Source organism: Columba livia, chromosome 7 (genome assembly GCF_036013475.1).
Source record: "Columba livia isolate bColLiv1 breed racing homer chromosome 7, bColLiv1.pat.W.v2, whole genome shotgun sequence".
In the NCBI taxonomy this organism is placed as follows: domain Eukaryota; kingdom Metazoa; phylum Chordata; class Aves; order Columbiformes; family Columbidae; genus Columba; species Columba livia.
This window is the reverse complement of record NC_088608.1, coordinates 34,916,713-34,942,447: the sequence shown is the minus strand read 5'-3', so window position 1 is coordinate 34,942,447 and position 25,735 is coordinate 34,916,713. Positions and strand designations below refer to the sequence as shown.

Genomic DNA, 25,735 nt, shown 5'->3' with positions numbered 1-25,735 from the left:
GAAGGAAATGAAAATGAATAAAGGCAAGCAAGCATATGTGGGCTAATATTTATTATGTGATACCACTAGCAGAAATGTCTTGTTCCAAGTTTCCCTGCTGTTTTCAAATGGACTGACTGTATGACCTCCATACACATCATAGTTTGAGGCAAACAGAATAAATGATAGGAACAAACCTTTGGATGGGCTGAGGTGGAAGATCATGAGGTACTTCAGCATTTTCAGATACTGCAGCCTGCTCAGGAGCCAAGTTCTCTGCTTCTCCTTCTATTAAATGAAACAAGCAAACAATTTTCGCTTAGCTGTCAAGGCAAATCTAACTTTTCTTATGACTGACCTTATCAGCACAATACTTGAATGTGTGCTCACAAAATGCATCACATGACAAACTTTTAAAATTAGAAATAAAATTCTGTAAGCTTATATAAGCGTTAAATATCTTGTGAGCTTCCCATCTTTAAACATCTCTCAACATTCACAATTCAAAAGGGACACTGAAATGGCATTCAAACTTTATTTTTTGTTTCTTAATATTGTGAAATTCCCTCATCTATGAAATTGACATCACCTCACTCAATTCTTCCATAGTTGCATGGTAACATCTGCAATATTTCAAGTTGCTCATTACACAAAATCATAAAAGAAAAAATATTATTTAAAAAAATCTATATTCTCTATTACGTTGGGGTTTTTTAACCTTTCTTTTGTTTACCTTAACTTCTTATTTTACTCTACTGGTATTCTTAGTTGACCTAGATTTGAGCAGGGGGTTGCACTGGCTGACCTCTGTCTGTCTGTCCCCTTCTACATCAAGGATTCTATGATTTGAGGGCTTGTCCTGGAATCCCACCACAATTATGTTCTCCTTAGTGTTGACCCCATTCGCAATTTAAATCAAGACAGAACCAGTTTAACCGCTGCTTCCCAGTTGATAGGTTTCCCACTGAGCTACTCTGACCAGTTTATCTCTCAAATGTCAGAGCGGTGATGGTATCACAGCCCAGCGCTGTCACACCTGCACTGAGCAAACCAAGGGATGCTTCAGGGACCCACCAGATTTCCAGATTTACTGACTGTTACTGGCCCAATTATCCAGCTATTTGAGGAGACGTTTTGTGGATCACTTTCACTTTTAATATGAACAGAAGTCATAAATGCAACAACTAATAGGAGGGAAATAATGTCATGTACTGACATTAAGAAAATGGAAAAAGTACGTCTTATTAATCTAGTTGTTGCAATAACTACCTGTAATATATTGCAAACAGTTCCCCACAGGTTCTGCTTATTTTCAAGTTAGAACCCATAAAGTTCTCATAAACTATTACTTTTTTTTTTTCCCCGAAAACACTTAATCCAAAGCAGAAAGCACTTTCATAGATGGATTTTGGTATCATTTTAAATAGAAACTACTTGGATAAAGGCCACTGAAAGCATTCAAACATAGCTAAATTATGTTTTGTTACAGTTTAAAAATTATTTAATCCATAGCATAAAAGGAAAAAAATGCACTAAACCAGAAAAGTGCTTTATTTAAAGGCCCTATTTTTTTCTATTAGAAGTTTTTAACTATCATTGGTATGTTCAGTGCTGATCTTTTGTCACTATGTTGTTTGAGTTGCTGGCGAATTCACCTGGAAATAACAAGGATGTTGATTTTTCAAAGAAGATGTACAAATTCTTTAATAATAATAATCTGACCAAGTCAGGCATGAAGAACACAAGAACTATAGCCAACCTCTTACTTGGGAACTGCTACTGGGACCAGAAGAACAGGGACAAACACAGTAGGGAGTAGTTTCCAACAAACTCACACTTCCCTGCTAAAGACATCACTATTCTGGTCACCAAGCAAAACACACTCATCAGAAATGAAACTTTTTTGAAAGTCAAAAGACATTGGAGGATCAAAATATTTGTCTTGATTTGTCTCCAAGTAGACGCTCCTGAAAGTTGCATGAGATGTGTAAATGGTACAACAGACTTGAGAGGCAAAGCCATGCCAATCTACTTAGAACTACTAAAGCATGGGGACTGCTCACCCCTCAAAGTAAGTTTACACAGTCCACAAATATGAAAATTAAAGGTCCAGAGGAAATTCAGAGGCAGTTCACAGAAGGGACTCCTTAAAAAAAGTATTACAAGGTACCACCTAAGCCCTTGAAAACCTTGTGGAAGAACTATCTTCAGCTCTTCTCTAACTCCAAAGGTAGGTTTGGAGTTGTGGAACAGCAGTGATTGTGATTTTCAAGCAGTCTCAACACCCAGTTTCCATTTAATTCCATTGGAGTTCACTGGAGGACAAATCTAATGCACAACCAAACAGTATCGTGGACCAGCTACGTAAGCAAATGAGACAGTGCTTATGCATAGAATCATTTGGGTTGGAAGAGACCCTCAGGATCATCAAGTTCAACCATAACCTAGCTTTGGCACTAAACCATGTCCCCAAGAACCTTGTTTAAACACCTCTTAAACACCTCCAGAGATGGTGACTCCACCACTTCCCTGGGCAGCCTGTTCCAATGCCCAACAACCCTTTCCGTGAAGAATTTTTTCCTAACATCCAATCTAAACCTTCCCTGGTGCAACCTGAGGCCATTTCTTCTTGGCCTATCTCTTGCTAGCATTTATGTGCACGTGTCTAAAGAAAGTGGAACCTAAGTAACTTCATGGGCATATGAGCAAATAGCTGAGGCAGCCAGAACACTCCTTTGCCAGAAAGCTTTAAACATACACTTATTTAAGACGCTGCCATGAACTAGCCAGTGAGGATTCCTAATGGAGGACACCACGGGAGAACAATTGATATGCTGACAAATCCTCGTTTATAAAGAAAAAGAAAACCCACCACAATGGAAACATTCAGAGCCTCAATGCTCAGAAACAGAATATAAGACTGAAGCAGAATGAAGAAATGAAACTCCAAAAGGTCAGGAAAATAAGTTTATTTCATCCAGTAAACAATGTTTTTAAAATCCTATAAATGATTCTTCCTTTGGAAATCTGCACAACTTCGGTTTGCAGTTGAAGACTCAAATACACAGCAGAAAGGATCGTTCATCTCTTTATGATTACTGGCCAAACACACATCCAAATTAGCTATCTGCAATGACTGTTCTTATCGATTGTCACACTTGATTCTACATTCCAACTATGAAAGCAATTAGGTGTATGAACAACAATTTCATTTCTATAAGAACTTAGAGAAAATTAAGGTTCACTAACGCACTAATACATTACACCATCTTATTGAATAATGCTGAAAATAAAGAACAGTCAATACAATATTTGGTTCTTACACCACCTGAGAATCCAACCCAAATCAATAATGAACCTGGGGTTCTCCTCTTACAAACACTCAAATTAGAAAGAGAGGAATATGAAGATATATTCCATAACAGATAGATTCCAATAGACAAAACAGCTCCAAAAGATTAAAACGAATTAGCGTGGAAGTTCTCCCAGTTGTGTAAGGTCACACAAATGTCTTGGCCAACCATCTACATTTCATTAGACTGACACAGCTACGAGGCCCTGAAGGCCACAGGTGGACTGGGAAAGAGCCTTTGACCTCCCACGTACATGGTATCCACTGTCCCAACTAGGTCAAGCATCTGGATCTGGAGAAAACAAAAATGTAGCTTTTTGCTTAAATCTCAGTTCTTCCTCCTACATTTTGCTTCTATAGCTCCACAAATACCATAGCTGGATACAAATACCTCACGAACAACCTTTGTCTTGGGAGCTATATACAACTTGAAAAACAAATGAAGAAACAAGAATGCAGAGATGGAATTTTCCTCTAAAATCCTGTAAAATGCAAACACTGAGACTCCCAAATATTTGTACAAAAAGGCAACGTGCAATGATTCAGTTCTCACACAGAACAAGTCACCAAGGGATTCAGGCACAGCAGCTCCAGCTCTGCATTTTCCTCATGACACTCTAAGCACTGGCCTCTTTGAAAACTTGCGTAAGGGTAAGGAAGGAGAGAATGTAAAGTAACTATTTTATCAAAGAACACAGAGTTTTCAAAACAGGACATTAATCACAAGATGTGATTAAAACACAGGGCAGCAGTTGGATTAAGTGTAAATCACCCTCCTTAAATCATTTAGCTGCATGGATTCAAGTTCGACTCCACAGCACCCAAGTTAACCTTTCCAAGGCAGTCAAGTTTTTACTCTCCCCACCTTTCTGTTTTACTGCAAGTCCTGGTTCAGCTTTCTCTTGCAGTTTAGCAGCATTGTCCTCTGAAATCCTATCTGGCATGTTCTTTGTTTCCACAGTTCCTATAACAAAACAGTTTATAATCAAATGAAACCAAAGATACAATAAAAATTTAAAATAAAAAGCCATGCTAAATACCTGTTACTATTTCTTTAAGGGCCCATCCTAATTTAAGAAACCATCTTGAGTGTAAATAAATAACATTCAAACTTCACAAAGACTTTTTACATGACCACTGATTTAACTCCTTATCAATAGCTGGTGAAACAACACAATACTTACCTTAAAAAGGTAAATATTTACCTCATAATTGCTACAATACACAATATTGTACATATACTCCTTGGAATGTATCATGCACTTCAGTTTGTTTCAAAGGCTTTAGTTTTAAATACATTTCATACTAAAGCCATTGAGAAATTTCAAGCAAGAAAAGCTGATGTCTGGTAGCTGAAGTCCATAACTTGCTGGTAATGCCATAGAAGTGCCTGGTCCACAAAAGTTATTCACCTCTGATGTTACCTAAAACAGTTTTACTTTTGTAAAGAAATGAAAGAACATTTAATCTACCAATTACCTTAAATTAATTCCCCCAGTTACAACAGGACAACACTGACAAAAGCCAAGTAACACTCAGCAGCAGAAGGCTGAAATATTCAGGTATACATCTGATTTCTAAATTATCTGCGCAGGGAGAAGAGACATTCAGGGCAGAGGGACGCAATGGAGAAATGTTTCAGTACCGGTTGTACATAATTCCTGAAAATATACCAGTGCACTGAACACACGTGGTCACGAAAAGTTAAATGGGTATAATATTTAGCTTTAGTCTTATTAAATATATCTGTGTATACATATATATATATATATATACACACACACACCCCGCCTTTACTTGGAGTAATATGTTCAGTTCTCACACTCCTCAAAACGCAACAGAAGTAGAACTAATTCAGAAATAGGCAAGATAATAGATACAGAAAGTGCTTAAATTCGAGCTACCTGAAGCACTACCCAGGAACTGAACGCACCATTTCCAGGTCTCCTTATCTGCAAACAGGTAACTGTAATGCAAAGGTAAAGAACGGATTCCAGGGCCCCCATCTACAGCCACAAAACCTCAGGCAATGTTTCCACCACCAGAACAAATCAGCAAATAGATCTGAGCGCACAGGAAAAGATTTACTAGACAGAGCCCTGCCTAATGCTTGGGTTGGAACATCCAAAACCAGCAATGAAACTACTGCATGCAACATAAAGCTGAAGGTTTCAGGACATACAGATCAATGGCAGAGGATCTACTCGTCCCCCCATGCCACAAAGACATATAGTCCATTGCAGTAAGAATACTGAGTTCTACTAGTTTAGGAGGAGATTAATACGCAGCAGAGGACGGTCAAGAAGCACTTTACCTGTGCTAAGGCCAGGGTGAGTCGTCGTTTAATAAAACTGAAACAGCATTTAAACATTCATCACCTACCTATCCAGCAGTGCTACAAGCTACCCAGAAGCTCTGGAGCTCAGCAGAAAAGCCAAACCAACAGTGGAAAGTGAAGCACTTTACTCCATCATTTTCATTTAGAAACTAATTCGATGTCTGAAAGGAAACCTGTTCAGATTGCCATTAAGACCAAATACAAGTTTAAAATAAAATCATGTTCTATTTACCAATCAGCTTTTAAATTAGCAAAAATGGTCTCTATTCCATGATCCAAGTTTTGCTGCAAGGCATGTTGCAAATATAAAAGCAGTCTTTGCCTGAGTAGTAATAAATGTAACATTAACTATATTAAAAAAAAAGAAACCACACATTTGCTCCAATACCATTAGGAACTTGTTTCTACTGGAGGTAAGCAAATGTTGGTATAACTTGTTTTCATTACTAGGATAACAAAAATACCTGGTTTTGCTTAACTCCATTCACCAGTTGTTTTCTTTATTACATGTTCAGTCATGACACTAACCCTTGTGTGTTCTCTTGTTGTGCGTTTATTTATCTCCAGTTAATACTAGAAAACATAGGAAGCTCTGATTGTTGTCAACAACAACTACAGAAACAACTGTGCAACAGGCATCCACATCACTCCAGAAGGTTTTTACTACGCTCTGGATGACTTACTGGAGCAGCCTTACTCACCTATTGCGGCTCTGCTGAGGGCTAATGCCCAAAAGTATTTCTCACAGAGGAAAACTGAAATTTGAGTGTGCTGACCTGCTGCATCATGAAAGATGAGTATATTAAAATATTTACCCTAAAACCAAAACACAGGATAAGTTGTTAACCATATTTCATTTATCAGAAAAACTGGATCCTGATTTTAAAGAAGGGATGTTCCTATAAAATGGGGCATGTCTAGTCACTGTAGTTCAGTGCTAGTTCAGGCTATAAAACAAATATTCAAATCTTGGGAAATAAAAATATTACAGAATCAGCTAAGGATCACTAAGTAGTAAAATAAGACTACATTTAATGGAATCCAGATGGTATTTTTCATCTACAAAATTATTAAAACCTCACAGCACATAAGTACATGAGATGTGACATAAAATTTTCAATTTTCAAGCACCAACTTGAATTAAGCCCCTAAGTCAACAGACGTTCATGTCCAAAGTGCCAGACCTTTCTCAAAGTATTTAAGGTATCTAAACATTCTTTTATTTTTTTCCCCAAAGCCCTTTTGAAAACATGGCTATTGGTTAATATGAAAACACTACCCAAACCCTGATATAACTTCAGTATTTTGCTTCAGACACATGGAAACCTACTAAAACACAAACCAAAAAAGAAACCCATAGATGCTTGTGATGATACAGCAACACAGAATCTCTTTATATAGATTAAAAATAGTGACATTGGCAGATTGAGTGTATTAAGATCTTCGTGCTTCATTAGTCTAAACAGTACGTCTTTAGCCAGAATTAGCTGTTTAACAGGTATCAATTCACAGGTGTTATTGTATCTTCTGAACTGATATGTTAAACTGACTTATGTATATTGGCTTCTTCATTAAAAATAAAATATCATCTCCCAGGGCACAAAATCATTGACAGAAAACTTGAATCAAAGTAAATAAGCAGGTCTTGCAGTTGCACTGTCATCACATGAGCTCTGGTTAGCAGCGGGTTTTATTCCTTACCTATGTGTTTCTCCAGCCTCCTTCTATTAGCCTTCCTACACCAAGGACTAGCAGTAATAAGTTTAGATTCCTTTCTTCCTGATGTGAAAGTATTAAGTACTTGGGATATTCTGAAGAGAATCTAGTTTCCACTTAGTATGCAAATACAGTATTTTTAAAAGCTGGTGACATAAGCAATTGCAATGAAATACATTAACAGCTAAAATAAAATTATTTACTTATTTGTAAAGCCTAGAACAACTGTCTGTTATACTCAGTCAAAACTATACCAGGACTAAAATCTTCACTTCAGTCTTGCCTAAAGGGACAAGGAGAAATGACTAATGCAGGTGGAGAAGGAATGTTTATTGATGATTATACCGTTTGCTAAATAGCTCCAGTCAACAAAGACTCAGAAGAGGTTACCATCCAAAGGTTGGTAAAATGGCCTGTAATCAATACAATTACAGTTTACATCAATCCACCTCCTACTGGGCAAGCACGGATACCACAGATCTCTTATCACAAGTGACAGCCTGGACAGATCTAGCACCGACATAAGGACAAGACGACTCCAGAACTACCTCCTTGTGTGCTGTCCAGACCAGCACAGCCAGGATTCAGTCTGGAGTCCTGACACCACAGACCCATCAGGGGCAACCAGGCGCAGCTCCTGCCCAGCACAAAGAGACGGGCCCTTTACAGATCCTCTTTTCCTCCTGATAATTCCTCGATAACAAATCAATATCCGGCCTTTCTTTCCCAGCACTCTCAGCAGAAACGCCAAAGGGCTTGGTTCCTTACACACGGCTGAGCTGCTGTAGAAGGTGACATGGGACAGGATTCCTTCCTGTTAAACCCAAATCACAAGCTCCTAACACCAGCCCAGGTGCAACACAGCTGACCACAGCTCTAACGACAGACATTGGAGAAAGTCAAAGATCTACAAACATGTGCCACTGTTTCAATACTCTGAGAAATCTTCTCTAGTCATCAAATGCCAGAGGTTCTGCTTAACACCTTATCTTCACATGTTTTCCAGCTTACTCTTGCAGTACTGTAAATGTCCCAAGCTATGGAAATCACTCAGAAAGGTTTTGGCTAATCTTGAATTCACCCCACCACCTTTGCACCAAAGAAACCCCAGAAAGTTTACACAAATGTGGATGGCTTAATATATCGCTTAGCAAACAAATACCCCAGGAAATTTCTTTTTGCACTGGCCAGTATTCAGTTAATCTCAGGGAATGAGCCTTTTTTCTTTTGGTCATTTTTTTTTGACAAATATGATCTCTTCATTTATAAACCCAAAACTTCTAAACACCAAACACTAAGACTTCAGATCCTTGAGAAACAATTGAAGAGATCAGAAAATAAATGAAGTTTGGATTCCCTAGCCAAATTCAGGAAGAGAACTCTTCCTAAGTATTAGTAAGTGAAGAAGTTACAAATTCAGGGTTCATGGCTGTACGATTTATCCCTGAAGGATACACACAAGTGTCTTTCATCTTATTAAAACAACCTTAAACAACGTATCTTAAGTCATACTAAAACAAAAATACTGCTCTACAGTAAACATTTAACAAACCTTTACCTGTGACTTTATGTAAAGGTAACGTGCAATAATTTTATCAATGCAGACATACTCTACACTAATCCTCAGTGAAAGGGATAAAAAAAAAAGCCTCCCAAAATTTTGGAAGACATATCTGTCTGAACTTGCTAGATGATGAAGCAAAGAAACAGTTCTTGGGAAAAGAACAGAAAAATAAATAGTTGTAGACCATCTAAAAAAGGGCACTCAGAGAGAAAATACATATCAAGAGCAGGCTGAATTTACATCTGCAGTTGTGCATGTGAGATGAGAGCAAATTGAACCTAGTAGCACTTTCTATGTATCAAACCCATGCAGAAAAATTGCCTATTGGATTCATAAATGCAGAGCGGGAGTATAAAACAAGCACTGAAAATAATAAACACGGATATTTAAGTATTTATGCTATTCCTATTCAATAACCCTCCAGCATATTTAATAGAAATAATATCCTCCCTCTAGTTACCTTCTCCTCCGGGTCTGGCATGTTGCCTTGATCCTTTTGTTGAAGGCTGCCTTGATATTCCTGCAGGACTTTCACTCTAAAATAAAAAAAAGAAAAGCCCACAAATGTATATATTTATAGATAAACTTTACCTATATGTGTTGCTTTCTATCTACATATATTATACATAAAAAGTATTCACTTACAAAACTGACCCACACGTATAAGACTATGTCAAGTCTATTTTCCCCAAAGTCCGCAGGTATTTTTTCTGGATACAGGCTAGCTATTTTCTTTTAAATGAACTATATGATTAGATTTCATTCTTGTAAAAACAACTTCCAAATGTGAACTAAAATTATTCAAGGGTGAGCAATCTTGTGAAACCTGTGGAGCATCTACGATGCCACTTCTGGTCTTGGGACACAAAGCTCAGTTACCAGTGAGCTACCGAAAGGAATAAGATGCTTATGATCACCCATATGTTTCAGCTACATCAGCTACATAGTTCCTCTTCAACCTTCTGGTAAGTCTTTTAAATTTCATTCCAAACTAGAAGCAAAGACTAAAAAACTATGCCACTAGACCTGCATAGTCCTTTAGTTGAGTGGCAGCTTTCCTGGACAAAGGTCATGAAGAACTGAGAAATGGGTACTGCCAGAAAGTCCAGCAAACAAGAAACGAATGACCTGAACATGCGACTGTTACAGGAAGGAGGATGAGAGTTCAAAAGTGGAAAAGATCAAACTGGAGGAAAATTCACGCCACTTCTAAGGACGTTGACCTTAGGCCGAAAATGATTCGGAGAGGCCAGGAAATTAAAGCAGGCGAGTATACACAAGAATGATTTTGTTTTCTCTGGATATAGCTTACAGTGCCTGAAGCCAAGAACACCTGACTGCCAACACTTTCTGCAAAGGCACCATGTTGTGGAAGGGCAGGTCTGTGAGAGCTGCCACTGCTACAGGCAGGGTATACTACACATTTACTACTAGCTGCCGCACAGCCAAGGCCCAAATGCCTCTAGAGAAGGTGCAAGGTGTAAAGGAGGGCTCCTGCCAGCCCACCAATGCTCCTGGGTACGGGATCAAGGTGGGAAGGAGTCAGCCCATCCCCTTACACCAGCCTTGGCCAGCAGAAGGAGCAGATATACATACTAATAAACTAGTAGCTTCCAACAAGCCATTCGTGCTTCTAGTAACTTAGAACAGGCTGCCCAGGGAAGTGGTGGAGTCACCATCCCTGCAGGTGTCTAAAAGGCATTTAGATTAGGTTCTTAGGGACATGGTTTAGTGCTACAGTTAGGCTGTGGTTGGACTCGAAGATTCTGAGGGTCTCTTCCAACAGAAACAATTCTATGTTTCTATTCTATGATAACTTTCCTGTCCATTTTACCTAACTCCCTGATTTTTTTAGCAACATTTTTTTCTAACGAGGAAGCAACCACCTCTGCACACAATAGATAAAGTATAGGTGATTATAAATACCATTTTATGTTTCTGTGCTTTCTATCCCTATAACGTATCTTTGCATCTTAGCGAAAATCCTGAAATATGTTTAGCACCTCACAGGATTTCCTCCTTATCTACTTTTTGTAGTTTGCATGAATTAATAGTCCGTGCAGTTTACATCCAAGATTTATTGGCAGCCCTACTGACTATATTGATAACATAAAGGAGAATTACAAATTCTTCCATTTCTATGCAAATGTTAACATTATATGTTCCATCAGCCTGCAAGAGAAAATTGTCAAATTACACCATGTAAAACATTCATTTTCCATAATATCTCGCATACTGGGCAATGGACCATATATGTCGTAATGGAAAATAGCACTACAAGATGTTTAGAAACATAGGATGCTGGTATGTATTTTTACTCCAGCTACTTTAGGTGCACATGCGAGAGAAACATCCCAGCTCTACAAGCTTACAATAACGTACCCACTGGTGCTGGAGACACAGCTACAGGAAGGAAGGAATTAAGTTGGCATGTCAGGAACATGGTGATAAGTTTGCTTTGAAGGCAAATGTTGCTTTTCTATATGCTATAATGCACCATGAGCTCAACCAAAGTTCTTGACAAACGAAGGGGAAATGCTCCTTAACAACAGATAATCACGGTATGCAACTGAAAAATTTAACTGTTTGGAGATGCTTAATCGGAAGTCTACACTAGAGTTGGCTTCAACAGTTAGTTTATGTCCTTTAGAAACTACATCTCCTTCACCTCCATGAATGTCATATAACAGTTGTGCTCAGAATTTCAAGGTATTTGATCAACCAAAAGCAAGCCCCACATCCTACGCTCCGTAAAAATCTAGTTGAATGGCCTGTACACAGTCCTGCTTTGACATGAACTAGTTTTCACTTCCACTGTCTTCAGTGGTTTTTTACAATTATTATTTGACCCACAACCAGAGCTACTAATACTTTTGCTTCACTCTTTAGAGAAGGCTGGCATATTATAAAGAAAAATAGACAGAAGTCCAAAATGCATAGCTAATATTCAAGTAGTTAATTTTAATCTCGGTTCATCTTAATTACTACCATCTTTCACAATCACGACACTATGCAAGGAGCAAAAGTAAAGCTTACATACCATCAGAGTCTGGCTCTACAGGCCCACAGGCCACATCTGGTTCACTCAGACTTCAGCAGCTCTTGGGGTGATGTAATTATTAGCACAGGTGGGGAAGGAGTTGAGAATAGGTGCTGAGGCTTCTGGAGGAGTGGATTCAGTCATTTATTTATGTCAGGTAGTGACTACAAACACTGCTTAACATTTTTGTAGAGCCACATGTGCACACTGGCAACAGGTGCAAAGTAAAAGCTAAAATTTAATCACTATGGTAGCACACAAAAACATAAATCCCACAATATTTATGATTTGAGTCTTTCCAAAGGGAGATAAAATAGGTCATTTTTCTTCTTAAACATTCATAGGCTCCAAGACTTTGAAAAGCAGTCACTGGAGCCATTAAAACAAAATCTTACACTTCATCTCACACCATCCTGGAAAAAACATATTAAAGTGGAATCCTAGATGTATGAACATTTCCCAGTTTTGAGTAATTATGTTTCTACTTGGAGAGGATACAGCAGCCTGCTGTGAACCATCCAAACTGCTACTTTGTCCTTATTATTAAACTTTAAATAGGTTGACTTTTAATTTAAGATAGAAGAAAACAACGATTTCTTATGTTTCAGGAGGTCAAGAAGAGAAATATGCTCTGAAAAGACAACCTGCCAAACTGCCAATTCCTTCCCCTTTCCATGCAACAACCAAACTGTCTATTTATTAGATGCCATGAACAGTTGTTATCAGTGACTTTTATACTGCTCTCATAACGAATTCTGTACGTGCTCAACACACATCTCCCCTAGCCACGGCAGCTCCATGCATCGGCAGTCAAAAAGCAGAAAAAACACTCCTATCCAAGCAAGGGAGGGGACAACTCATTACATAAATAAGCCACTGGTATTTTCCCCCTCTAATTCATCAAATGCATCAATAGTTCACTAAAAATAAAAAAATAACTAAGTCTGTGAACAGGAATATAACTTAATCATCTATGGCTGGACTCAATGATCCTGAGGGTCTCTTCCAACTGAAATGATTCCATGATTCTGTCTCTCCATAATGTTTTGGATGGCTTTTAATTACATCCACAGTGCCCAGAGCTATATTTCCATGTGTAATGTAAATACTATGTATATAAATATTAGATGTTTTACATAAATAAACCTATATATACAAATACACAAATATTGTACAACAGCCTATTCCTCAGCAAATAAACACAGCTCATTGCTAATGCTTTTACTGCAAGCTACATATCCCTCAAAAACTGTCTTTGCGCTTTCCCTCAAACTTTGTTCCCAGTATTTATTCCTAAAATGGCTATCATTATTAACAGGTGTAATTTATTAGTGTGCAACAGCAACAAGGCAAGATATCTATTTGCTAAGGTCACTTTGCTGTAGTGATAAAACTTATTAGGAAAATATTGATCAATTACCTTCTCCTCAATTGAAGGCTCACAAAGTGTTTTTATTGGTGTTAGCTTCTGCTAATTAAAACCTTTCAAATGCAAAAAGAACTGTTAGAAAAATCCCACTTTTCAAAGTCTAAGTTTCAATGATAGGTTTCTGTTACATGAGCCAGTGATGAATAACTGACACCAAAAAGAGAGGGTCGTTCACAGCACTGGAACAAAAACATCAGAGGCACATCCAGTAGATTTCCACATAACAATTCTCTCCTGCTGCTTCTGGGGCAGTTATGTCTTTTTTTCATTCAGGAGTTGTTTCATTATACAGTTGAGATGAGTTGCAACAGAAATAGAAGTTTATTAGATATGACTTAGATGCTGATTCAAGTGACCAGTTCCAGAGCAATACAGTTTGTAGGCAACAATAAAAGTCATTAGAGAAGTGGCCAAAAGTGACAGGATATTAGAAAAAGCTTCAGCCAAGAGTTTCGACAGCCATCTGTAAAATAGAAGAGACTTTTCCAATGTGTTTGGCCTGAGGGGTAAATGACATACCTGTTCTGCAGCCACTTTCATATAAACAGCACCATACACTCAGAAGCTCTATGACCTCGATCACCTTTTGTCAAAAGACAAAGTTATCTTTATTACTTAGGAGGTCAGTCAGTCATGTTACGACGCTTCCATTTTAAACTAGACTTTTGCTTGAGATGGACTGAGAGCTAACAGAATACAACTCGCTCTGATCACAAACAGTAGCCTTGAAGCAGCAAGGAGCCTTCTTCTGATGGCCATGTGTAAGCCAAATGTCTCTTCTTAATTCCGACTAATATTTGCTTTCTTTTAGTTCCAGAAAATTATAGATACTCATGTGATGATTATTACATGCTGGGTAACATAGAGAGTTTCTTCGGTACCAAGAAAATACATTTAGGAAAAAAAAAATGGTCAACCTGTCAAAATTTAAGTAGCATTTTAAAGCTAGCCTCTGATAATTAGCAGCAAGAAAAATTAAGGCTTGCATGAATATGGATAGAATCTTATTTAGACTCCTAATCTCACAGGAGCAAAGCCAGGAACTAAGCTTTAAGTGACAGCTTTGCTGCACATGTAGGATATGGGGAAAAAAAAAAGCGCTAAATTAATTTTTTCTCTAAAGTAAATGCAGCATAGCAGCCATTCAGCCTGAAATTCCACAGACATCTCAAAGAAATAAAAGTTCCCATTTCCCCACTGCTTTTTACCCCCACACTGTTTCTATGTCCTTATGCTGCCAAGCAGTGTGTCTGAAGAAAGAGCCTAATTCAAATATGAAAGAAGTAAGATAAAAACCAAGTGGAAGACAAATAGTTCATAACGCCGTGAAGCTACATAAGACTAGGCTTGGAAAGAAAGAGAAGCTGTGGCTACGAAAGCGAGGATAAAAATCCAGAGTGGGACGAGGAGCCAGGGTAAGGCGGCAAGTGAGCGTGACAGGAACAAACCAGTAAACAAGAGGAGGTTAATCCTCAGGGCAGAAAAGAGTGGGTGACATGTTCCATACCGGCATATCAGCCATTGCTTGAGAGGGGCTCCTGCAATTGTTTTGCTTGTATTATATTTTCAAAAAGCTAAAGACAGGTGAGGAAGATTTATTAATTATGCAGCAGAGACTACAAACTACAATTCAATACTCTCCAGGTGCATAAAGACACAAACTGTTTCCCTTCTTTTTAATACACTTGTTTCTCTGCCATGTGACTTAAACGGAGTTACAGGAGTTTAAATCAGGGTAAATCCCTGGAAATAAAGGCATTACCCTGCTGCGAAACTACTGTGAGGATAGGATGATCAACCCCAATCCATCAGAATTCATTTCATGCTGGAATTTCCTCTAAATCACTTTGTGGAGCTATCTTAGCTCTCCAGCTCTAAAAATTCATTGGGAACATTTACATTTCGTTCCTCTCTGGCACAGTTTTAAGAAGACGTCCATTTGTCACACACCGGCCTAAATTGTGTGTTTTCATCACCTAAAAACTAAGCAGCGTCTACTGTTATGCAAGCAAGCAAAGGAAAAGCATGTCACCTAGATTTAAGGTAATAAACCCATATGCCTTGGAATCACTCCCAAAAGCACTTAAGACGGGAAATGAAACTTTACTGCCCCAATGTATTATTGTGGTGCCCAAGAGCACGACGATAGTTTGGGATGAGGCTCAGAATTTCCATTAGAAACCAAATTTGCAGGAAGTTTAACTTGGCCATGAACGTTTGCTTCAGGCTAAAAACTGTTTTATAAGCTCTCCCTCCAAGTGCCAATAATTTAAAAAGTTTGGTTGGATTTCAGTCAAAGGATAGCTATAAATTTGTCATCTATGTAGAAGACACAATGATGTCAGTGGCCCATAGGCTCTCAGCAGAGACTCCTGCTAGACTTGGGATCCCGCCTGTTTTTTCCTACCCTGAGCTGCTTTAGGTTAATTTATTGAAGCCTCGCTCTTTAAACATTTAGCCATATGGCTTCATAATTCCCCAAATTGCCTCAGGTCATCAAGAAGCAGCAGATGCAGACACAACGGTATCACAAGCAACAGCTACTGTTCAGAGGAAATCAGTGAGTTGCTATCCTGCCCTTCCATCATCCAGCTGCAAAATGTAGGCCCAGACACAACACTGGACTAGTTTTCTTGCCAAAACAGTAACTTCTGTTAAAGTACAAATAAAAAATAATCCTAACAGCTTTCCAGGAAAGATTCAGAGGAATAGAAAGAAAACTTGAACAAATAACTGTTTTTTTTCCTGAAGTACCCAACATATCTATACACAGAACTAAAATCTGGAAAATGAAGTAAACCAAGTAGATGTTTTTTTGCCCAAGCTCAGCTAAATTTATAAATAAATAAAACCAGGCAAGCATCTATTTTACAGCCCTAAAACTTGTCAACTACCTACCTTTCAATCCTACGTTCCTCCCGTGCAGCCTCCCAAATCATTCTAAAATGCAACACTTTCAATATTCACCTTCCCAGACCTTCTGTACTACTAACCTCATTATCTGGCTGGCACTTGCTGTCTTTAGTGGGCTTCTGCATTTTTCCACGCGAGGATTCCTCAGCATCTGCTGACTGACAAGAAATTAATTGCTTTAGATTCAGTGTGCTGAGAAGGAGCTGCTTACCTGAATAACGTGAAAGTGGAAATTAGCATGGAGTAGAACTGAGCACTTCACAACAGTGTTCCTTATCCACCTACCTGCCCTCTTCACCTCGACTCACCTGCACAGGTGACTGACCAAGCAAAATCAACAGTTTAACATTGTTCTTTCTGAGTAATACCAGAAAGTAAGAATCCTTAAGGCCAGCAGACAGGTACTGACAGAAGTGCTTTCTCATATCTAACAAAATTAAACCACTACCCCCTCACAGAAGCACCTTTGATGTCCATTAGTTCCAAATTTCCACCATGAACAAACACAGAAGAAAAAAGGAGAACAGGAAATACTCAATGGAGGAAGAGAAAAGATAAAAAGAAGAACAATATTAAAAGCAATGAAGTGATGGCTCTTGGGGCAGCTTAGGACTTCACACTGAGAAGATCTGAAGTATGGGGAAATGGTGAATGTGTTCCTTCTCAAAGATGCAACGTGATGTGCAGAGTCCACTGCAAATAGAGCACCCTTGCAAGAGCCTAGATGGGCTTCCCAACAGGAAAAAAAAATAAGAAATAAAAATCAAGCTGAAAGCAAGCAGCTTAATCTACAAAGCCAGAAAAAAAAAGATATACAGACATACAATTCCATCATGTGTGTCCTGCTACAGAAGTAAGCTCAAGAGAGATGTTAATGACTAATTATTGCCCCAAGGAACTCTCTTCAGCCCCGTCTTATCTAAAATCTGGCTACAGCTGCAACACCACCATGCATTACTGGGAAGACACATGAGGATGTAAGTACACAGTTCCAACAGTCGCTGCCACCCCTCTCTGCCAAAAGTAATGTGTTGCGATCAGAAGGATTCAGACATGAGGTGTGCAGAAAAGAAACTTCTGATCATGTCTTTAGGAAACACAGTCAGATGAGTCTGATAGCTCAAGTCAAGATATATAATGACAGAGACATGAAGTTATACACAGAGCCTCAGTCACACTCTTACCAGATCAAATCCACACCGACACTTTCACTTCATGACCATAACTGCTGTTAAAGAAAGTACTTAATTGTTAAATGAGCAGAGATTACAAATATGCAAGGTCACTATAACAAACATTCAGTCCATACCACAGCATGCCAAACATTATTGTTCTCTGAAATAAGATTTCAATTACCTTTTTCTCTGCTTTATCCTTTCCATGTTCTCTTAAATGCTCCCCATCTTTTTCTCTTTCCCTTTGTCTCTCCCTTTCCCGATCTTTTCCTCTCTCTCTGTCTTTCTCTCGTTCTCTGTCCCTAGCCTTTTCTTTGTCTCTTCCTTTCAGTGAGTCCTTTTCTCTTCCTGCTTCATCTTTTTTCTCCCTTTCCCGTCCTTTATCACGCTTGAGATCATCTCGTTCTATGTCTCCTTTTCCCTTGTTGTTTTCTGTTTCTCTTCCTTGCTTGGTTGTTCTGCTTTTGCTTCTTTCCCTTTCTTGTTTTCCACCTTCCTTAAAGGTGTCTTTTTCAGGGTCTTTGTGCCTGTCTTCATTATCCTTCTGTTTATCACTTTCCTTTTCTCTTTCTTCACTGTCTTTCAAATCTCCTTTGGGTTTTCTGTCTCTGCTTGAACTTCTGTCTTTAATTTCAATGTCTCCTCTACCCTAAACAGAAAATAAAAGCTAAAAATTAATTCCAGTACATGGCAAATCTTATCACGTAGTTACTTTCCACAGTAAAAAATGCAAGCCAAAAAAACCAACCAAACAAAACGACCAAAAAATAAACCATAAAAAGCAGTAGCCCTTGTACCCCACAAAAGTTGCAGATGCCTACCTCTTTATCCTTATGGCGCTTTTGTTCTTCTGGTTTGGATCCTCTGCTTTCTTTATCTCGAGATTTAGAGGATGGAGGTTTCCCTTTAGCATCAGCTCTTTCCCCGGCTAAGATCTTTTTTACAGCAGCATCACTGGACAACTGCAAGGAATAGAAAAACTTTATAGAAATGAGTCAATTATTTTATTAAATACCTCCTTCCTGTTTCTGTAATCAACACCTCCTTGTAATTCTTGTAACAATTTGACTGTATGTGCCAGAACTATATAAATATATGGTGGTTTTATGTATTATAGCACAATAATAAATCTCTTTGCAACAAACCAAATGTTTTTCAAAATGGTAATGTAAATGAGAGTCAAAACCTTATACCATAACTGCTAAATTGATTAAACACTCTGAAAACCACACTATGTTGTACTTGCATCCACTTTTAGGTCACTCCAGTTTCACCTAATATTTGCTCAATCAGCAACAGTCACTAAAGAAAACTACATTGACTTCCAATAAGCTGCAGTTAGTGCTCAGTTTCTGCACCTAGTTTATTTGCTAAGATGATGAGCAATTATTAATTAGATCATTTAAACAGAAAGTTAGCATCATGTTTTCATGTCCAAGTGGCAAAGACTTTGACTATATTAACCAAAAAAACAAAGGGAAAAAAAAATCACCTTGCCAAGGAATTTTTCCTGATTCAGGAACAGCTTTTAGATCACTAAAACTGATATTTCCCTGGGGGTTGACTCCTGATTCTCTCCTGGTTTGTAAATACAAAAACTATGTAAATACAAAACTATGAATTTGGAGACTATCTTCTGCACACCAGCAACACTTGCCTGAACTAAGTAACTCTAAGTGGTGTTCTCAGCTCAGCACTAAAAGTATCAAGCTAGAGACTGAAGGAAATCTCATTCCCAATGCACATCAAGCTTGTGTTTCACAACAAAAGCCAAGGTGATAATTATCTTGGCTCAAATGGGTAGACTGTATCCTCCGGATATTAAATCTCATCATCTCATCACAACATTCTACAACGCTGTTCCATCAAGCACATTTTCAAACTCGTCCAATCTCTGTGCATATGTTTATCAACTTCCTGATCTCAAGCAATTAATAATTAAGATGCTCACAGCACTCAGCTAATTAAAACAAAATAACATAAAATTCTATTAGTAGATTATCAGACAAAAATAATCCAAACTAAACTTGCAGACAGTCTGTAAGCACTGTAGTATTTCACAGTTAATTATACACTATTTCTTCACACTTACTAATTCAAGGGGTTTAGATAATACATTTGTATTTCAAAAATCTCTGTAACACCTATATGCAAATGCTCTTCGTTACACTTAATGCAACAATTATTTTAAGAATGCAACAATTATTTTAAGAACTGCCCCTGCAGTTATTTTTAACAGGTTTTCACATTTCTTTTTTGCTGCATTTCCACATTCAATACAGTAAAAATTTAAATTACAAAAAAAAAAAAAGGCAGCATATAGGAAAAATTACTTTCATTAGAGAATTAAGAAATCTGACTGAAATTCTAAAGTAAATAAAGTCAAAGGTGGCAGCATCTGGTCATATAATTAATTTGTCTGCATCCCAAAATTTTACAAGTTCTGAGGCTTCATATTGTTCTTCAAACCTAATAAATGTTATTAAATGACCAATAAATAAGGTGAAAAATAAAAAACAGTATACATTAAAAGCACTAAAATATCCAGAACATACTTGAAGGGAGACCTGGCTCAAACTCTGCTAAGGGTCATATACCATCTATCTGTTTTTATTATGGCGGTGACCCAATGTGTATCTTGTGTAACTAAAAACAGCAGATGAATGTCAATGAAGTTTATTACAAATAAGCCCTGATAATAAATCACTATGTGTACAAAATACATATGGTAATGTCCTACTTTATTTAAGCAACACTTCCCAATTGCTTGAAGAAATTCATTGGTTTTTTCAGGTTCGTGCCCGGCCACAACACGCTCTGGTTTCACTGACAGTGGCTCTCCTGTTACCATTACAACAGCATCAATTGCCTTCCGAAGGAAGCTGATTTTGGCATCTTTATCCTGGTAAAAGAGCAATTCAGAAAGAATACTGAGACTTCAAAATAACTCCACACACCACTTAAAGACCGGAAAAAAATCTGACGGGAAGAATAGTTGCAGAAAGCATCTGTACAAGAGCAGCATGTGGTTGGTAAGGTCAGGAAAGAGGGCTGGCCCAGATTTCTAATTAGCTATTTATTTTTGATTAAGAAATGACATTTTTGATAATGGATGAACACTGAACTGCAATAACCAAAATGAAAGTATAACTTGTCTTTTTAATATGTTTATCACTTATCTCCATTGCATTTTAAGACTGATGTAAGATCCTTGGCACTCTATTTTCAAGCATTACATAGTAAGGGAGATAAAGCTTTGTTTAAGAAATGATTGCAAGTATTAACAAAAGAATCACTAAAGAATTGTAACAGGACTGTTACAGCAGATATTACTCAGGACAGTTCCTGCCCTGAACATTTTTCAGCACAAAAGTCACAAAGTTATGGGAGAGTCTAAACTGAGAGCTTTACATACTTGTACACATACTTTACAAACCAGACTTAACAGTGACTAAAGAAAACATATGAAAGACGGTGGGAAAGGGATACAGGGACATATTTTTATCTCTGCAATTACCAGATGTGTTTTAGTTTTATAATTATACTTTACAAACAACTTCCCTCAAGTGCCCTTCAGTAGAGATGATGCCTGTTGGTGATTATGCAAAATCATAAGAAAAAAATAAAGACAAAATAAACCAACCCCCACCCAGTAAAATTTTATTGTAGAGTTCCTGGCCCAGAGAATGAAATCATGGTGTGAAGCCTCTGCAGCTGCAGAATATTCAGGGGGTAAAAAGGGGGTTTCATTAATAAAACATAATAAAATTCAAGGAGTATTACCACGCCCAGCACAGAAGTCTACTCACTCATCCTTTACAGTCATGAGTGGAGATAAAAGTATTCTACTCACCAGTTAAAAAGTAAACCCATGTGAAAAGAACTCTGCATACATGTTCTAATAGGCACTGGTTCAAAAGAATATAAACTACAGCACTCAAACTGATAACTGAAAAGCGGACCATTGCCATTTCAGTTAATTCAGAAAAGGAGCAGTTGTTACTATCCAGTAAAACACCTGATTTTGCACTGTCGGAGTATCTCAGGTGCACAGATTCGGAACGACACAGATCTAATTCGACAGATGTACAGAGGAAAGCAACAGAAGCCAGTGTTTCCTCAGCTGAGCAAGGCCATCACTCTTTACAGGACATTTGGGAGCATCATCTACCCCTGTGGCACCAGAGCTGCATAGAGCTGTTCATGTGTCATCTCAAGTCCCAGAGCCACCCTCTACAAACAAGAACCAGGTTCTGCTGCAAACACGTAAATGATAGTGCAACGCATGGGAAGACAGTCTCTGGAGTCTACGTTCTTCCCATCTTTGACTCTTCCAAAAGGATTAAAACAAAGAACTGCCACAGAACTGGGATTTTCAGATTGTCTCTGTTAACATCAGGAGCCCTTCACCCTTACCAGTGCTCCCTGTATTCAAAAATAAAAAAGGAAAGAAGGAAATACTGCAACCTTCTATTAAAGTAATTATCCATCCTTCCAAGGACATATGCAATCTATTAATTTAGGGAAGGAGACAGGACACTAAACCAAAAAAGTTTTCAAATAAAGATCCAAAATTTTCTCCTGCATCCTCATCATTTTCAGCAGATACATTATCAATGTGTTCTGTCCATATAAGAAATCCTCAAGAACCCAATGAGAAATCCAGTCCTCCTACCTGCATCAGTAAACAAAGTTCTATCAAAACAGAAACAACCATCTGAAACAGTGTCCAGAGCTTAAGAAAATATTTTTTTTACTAGGTAGCTTTCAAACAAAGATATCTCCGCTATTCCAAGCAGCAAGACTTTTCATATAAAGACTTATTTGTGTGTATATATATAAAGCTGATGTGGAAGATTAAAAGTGCAAGCCTGATACCAAATCTTTCCATTTATAAGAGAACGACTTTTTACTAAACCAAACAAGAAGAACCTTTCTGATAAACATGCAGGCAGGAATATCTCCCCACGTAGCTGTCCTTGCAGTTTCCATTTCCCTTACATCTCTCTTCCATTGATTGCTTTGACTGTACATCCCTGAAACAAAGCAGAACTCAGTGAGGTCTATGTGCATGCTCTGCAGGGCACATCTGGCTCATGGGATGCTTCCAGCCTGTCTCCCATCCGCATGGGAGGAGGCGACCAGCTATCCATGAAATATGTGTTATCCCAACAGTGGAGTTATAAAAGGTAGCAGAGAAGAAACAGTGGGTACTTTAGGATCCCATTGCTATATCCAGGTGGTAGAGGTGAGCTGAAACTAGAAACGAAGACAGTTGCTGCACATATGTGTGCATGATAGTGGGCAGCACGAAAGGGGATATGTCCAGACCAGGAGCCAGCCCCAGCCGCCACAGAGACTGGACCACGAGCTTTGGGCTTTCCTAATTTCAGCCTAGGCACCCCGCGAACTGCAACAGCACAGCACAGCCTGCTTGCAAACTGCCCAGTTTTTCCCAGCCCATAGCAGACTCTGGACTGCAGCACTGGGACTATTTCATGGTGGGTACAGACCTTTTCTTTTTTTCAGAAAGCCTCCTGCCCTTTCCAGCTCTGTGCATCTACCGTCAGATCATCACACCAGATGAGTATTATTTCCTGGAGTTACACAAAGCAGTTCACCCTTGCACAGAAATATATACAACTGCTCTCAGACTCTAGCTCTCTGTGGGCAGTTTTGGTCTCTCCCGACTTTCTACAGCTCCAACAGAAATCGCAGTAAGGAGGCATGCTGTGGCAGCCAAGTCTCCCTCCTGACCAGTGTTTTGAAAAGTGGAACACAGGCTAGAGATGTTTTCCCCCACATCACACCATTTTGGACTCCTCTGCCTGAACTCTTGAAAACCACAATCTTATGGACTGTGAGAGAAATTCTCAGTTTGGTGTGACTTTGCAGCTATCGCAGTATGTGGATACAGACAAAAACCTACTCAGGAGTTGCTAGGAAAGCTACTTTTTCAACCCACAAATAAAACACAGTGCTCTCCAAAGAAGAGGAAGCATGTGCTAACCTGCTCTTCAACACAGAAACTATGGACAAGCTTCAATAGGGACAGTACCGACAAAAACAATAAACCCATTGTATAACTAACTAAGCTTCTAGTTATCCCAACAACAATAAGAACAGTCACAGAAATAAACACACAGATCAATAATTAGCTTCAAGAAGTGCATAAAACACCCATGCACCTGGCTGTACGAGCGACAAGCCAGGCTCACAAACCTCGTACTTTCAGTTGCTATGTTGAACAATCACCAACAGATGTAGCTGTCTAACTAGCAACATACAAACACTGTGGTATTTGCCACAAATAAGCGACCAAAGTTTCCAAACAAGTCGGTAGGTGAAGTCAGCATCAGCTCAGCAGAGCAGCAGACAATGGAAGAGACCAAAGTCACCCTTGTACTTAAGAAAAACAATTTTCAATAATAACATTAACATCCTCCTGCCATAATTAGCTCTTTGAATACTGTAATAAGCCCATTGTGGAATGCATATACCAGATTAATGTCTCAGCAACTCCTGGGATATTAAGCAAGAATATTTACATCATATTTGTATGCACACACATCTACTATAAAGCAATAAATATAAACCTATACATTCCATTGGGAGACCACCAGACTCTTTAGAAAGCTGCTTGTAAATTTCTAGTGTTCGTGATTTATTATCAATGCCTAACTACTAGAAGGCAATTTCACTACATAATGATTGTTTTCATCTATAACACAACAATATTTGGGAAACCTAGACCTGGTTGTAGATTAAACCCCACTGCTTTGAGATCTTTACAGAAACAGTTCTTTACACATGACAGCTTGTTTGTGTCACATCCACAAATGCAATCTATAGGTGTTCACCCCATGAATAATGTAACCAACAGGCAAGAGCTTTTACAGCTTCTTCACAAAAGTCCTTGACATTGAACACAGAAAAGACCAAGAGTACCCTGCGGCAAGTTTCAAAGAATACTAATATTACAGCTAAATAAATAAGGACGTTTCATACCTTCATACCCACCTTAACATTCTCTGATTTCAATTCAAAATCTGTGTAAAGTCCTTTCATAAAACCTGTCACTCTAATTACCTTCAAAACAGAAGAAAAAGAGTAAGTTAAGAATATCTGAAGGCCTCTGTTCAATAAGGCTTGTGTGACAATGGGAAATACGTTGGCCTTATTTGCTTTCAGAGGTGATAGATACATCATTTAGAACTATTTCTAGAGCAGGTTCAGAGTTCTGCTGTGTCTCTGAAAGAACAAGGACACTTAATCCTTGCTTACAGCTCAGGCCTGCCTGATTAATTACGTCTTTAACACGGTGGCTGGTGAGATTCACAATGTAGACACTGGCACATGTGTTTTAAACGCGGGTCTGCATTATTCCCTTCTTGATTTCTTTACATGTGAATATATAAAAAAGCAGCTGTGTGGTAAATATTAAAATTAAAGCTTTTTTAAAAAAAATTTAAAATAGGAGATAGAAAAACAACCAATCAGCAAGTTTTACGAAAGATCAAACCGACGCCAGGCTGAAGGAAGGAGTCAGACCCCTTGTCTGCTCTTCTCCGCCACCAGCCACCCTAAACCCGCTGAGATTCAGCCGCTGCTCCGGAACCCCGGAGCTTCACTCGCTGCTGGGAGCAGCAGTGACCGCCCAGCCCTGCGCATGCCCCGGGGAGGTGCCGGGTGTCCCCACCCCAGCCGGGACATCGCTCCGCTCCCCGGGTGTCCCCCCAAACCCCCGCGTCCCCCCAGTCTTCACCCCCCCCCGCCCGCCAGGGGGCGGCCGAGCCCGCAGGCAGGGCGCCGTTGCCTGGCAACCGGCGGCGCGGGCCCGCGGGCCGGCTCCCTGAGGTTGCTCAACCTCGGTGATCACGTCGTGCAGGTAGCGGAACGGCGGCTTCCCCAGCAGCCGCTCGGTCAGCGGCGGCTTGCGGATCACCCGGCCCAAGGACTCCTGCGTCCGCCGCACCACCGCCTCGTTCATAGCGGCGGCGGGACCGCGCCGCCCTCCCCGCGGCCGCCGCCGGCGGCCCCAGCGTTCCCGGCATGCCCCGCGGCCGCGGCGCGCAGGCGCAGAGCCGGGGGGGCGGTTGCGAAGGGCAACTTTGTTTTTAGAAAATAAAAGAATAAAAGGCGGCTATAGGTGTCCCCTACCCTGTTTCCACGAAAATAAGACAGTGTCTTATATTGATTTTTGCGCCCAAAGATGCGTTAGGGTTTAGG

General features: G+C 39.2%; 1 protein-coding gene across 4 annotated transcripts in view; it reads right to left on the bottom strand.

Moving 5' to 3' along the window:
- Positions 1-25,582, bottom strand: part of TRAF3IP1 (TRAF3 interacting protein 1) — a 41,785-nt gene extending 16,203 nt beyond the window's left edge. The window contains exons 1-9 of one of the 4 annotated variants that reach the window (XM_065069223.1): positions 25,374-25,582; positions 24,515-24,595; positions 20,247-20,408; positions 18,328-18,468; positions 17,688-18,155; positions 16,412-16,489; positions 9,410-9,485; positions 4,197-4,295; positions 177-267 (exon numbers count right to left, since the gene is read on the bottom strand). In XM_065069223.1, coding sequence (XP_064925295.1) covers positions 177-267; positions 4,197-4,295; positions 9,410-9,485; positions 16,412-16,489; positions 17,688-18,155; positions 18,328-18,468; positions 20,247-20,408; positions 24,515-24,595; positions 25,374-25,496 — 1,319 coding nt within the window. In that variant the 5' untranslated portion in view covers positions 25,497-25,582. Of the gene's footprint in view, positions 1-176; positions 268-4,196; positions 4,296-9,409; positions 9,486-16,411; positions 16,490-17,687; positions 18,156-18,327; positions 18,469-20,246; positions 20,409-22,438; positions 22,514-24,514; positions 24,596-25,373 lie in introns of those variants that run through there. The other 3 variants (XM_065069224.1, XM_065069226.1, XM_065069225.1) reach the window with 3 other exon arrangements.
- Positions 25,583-25,735: the final 153 nt, after the last annotated feature.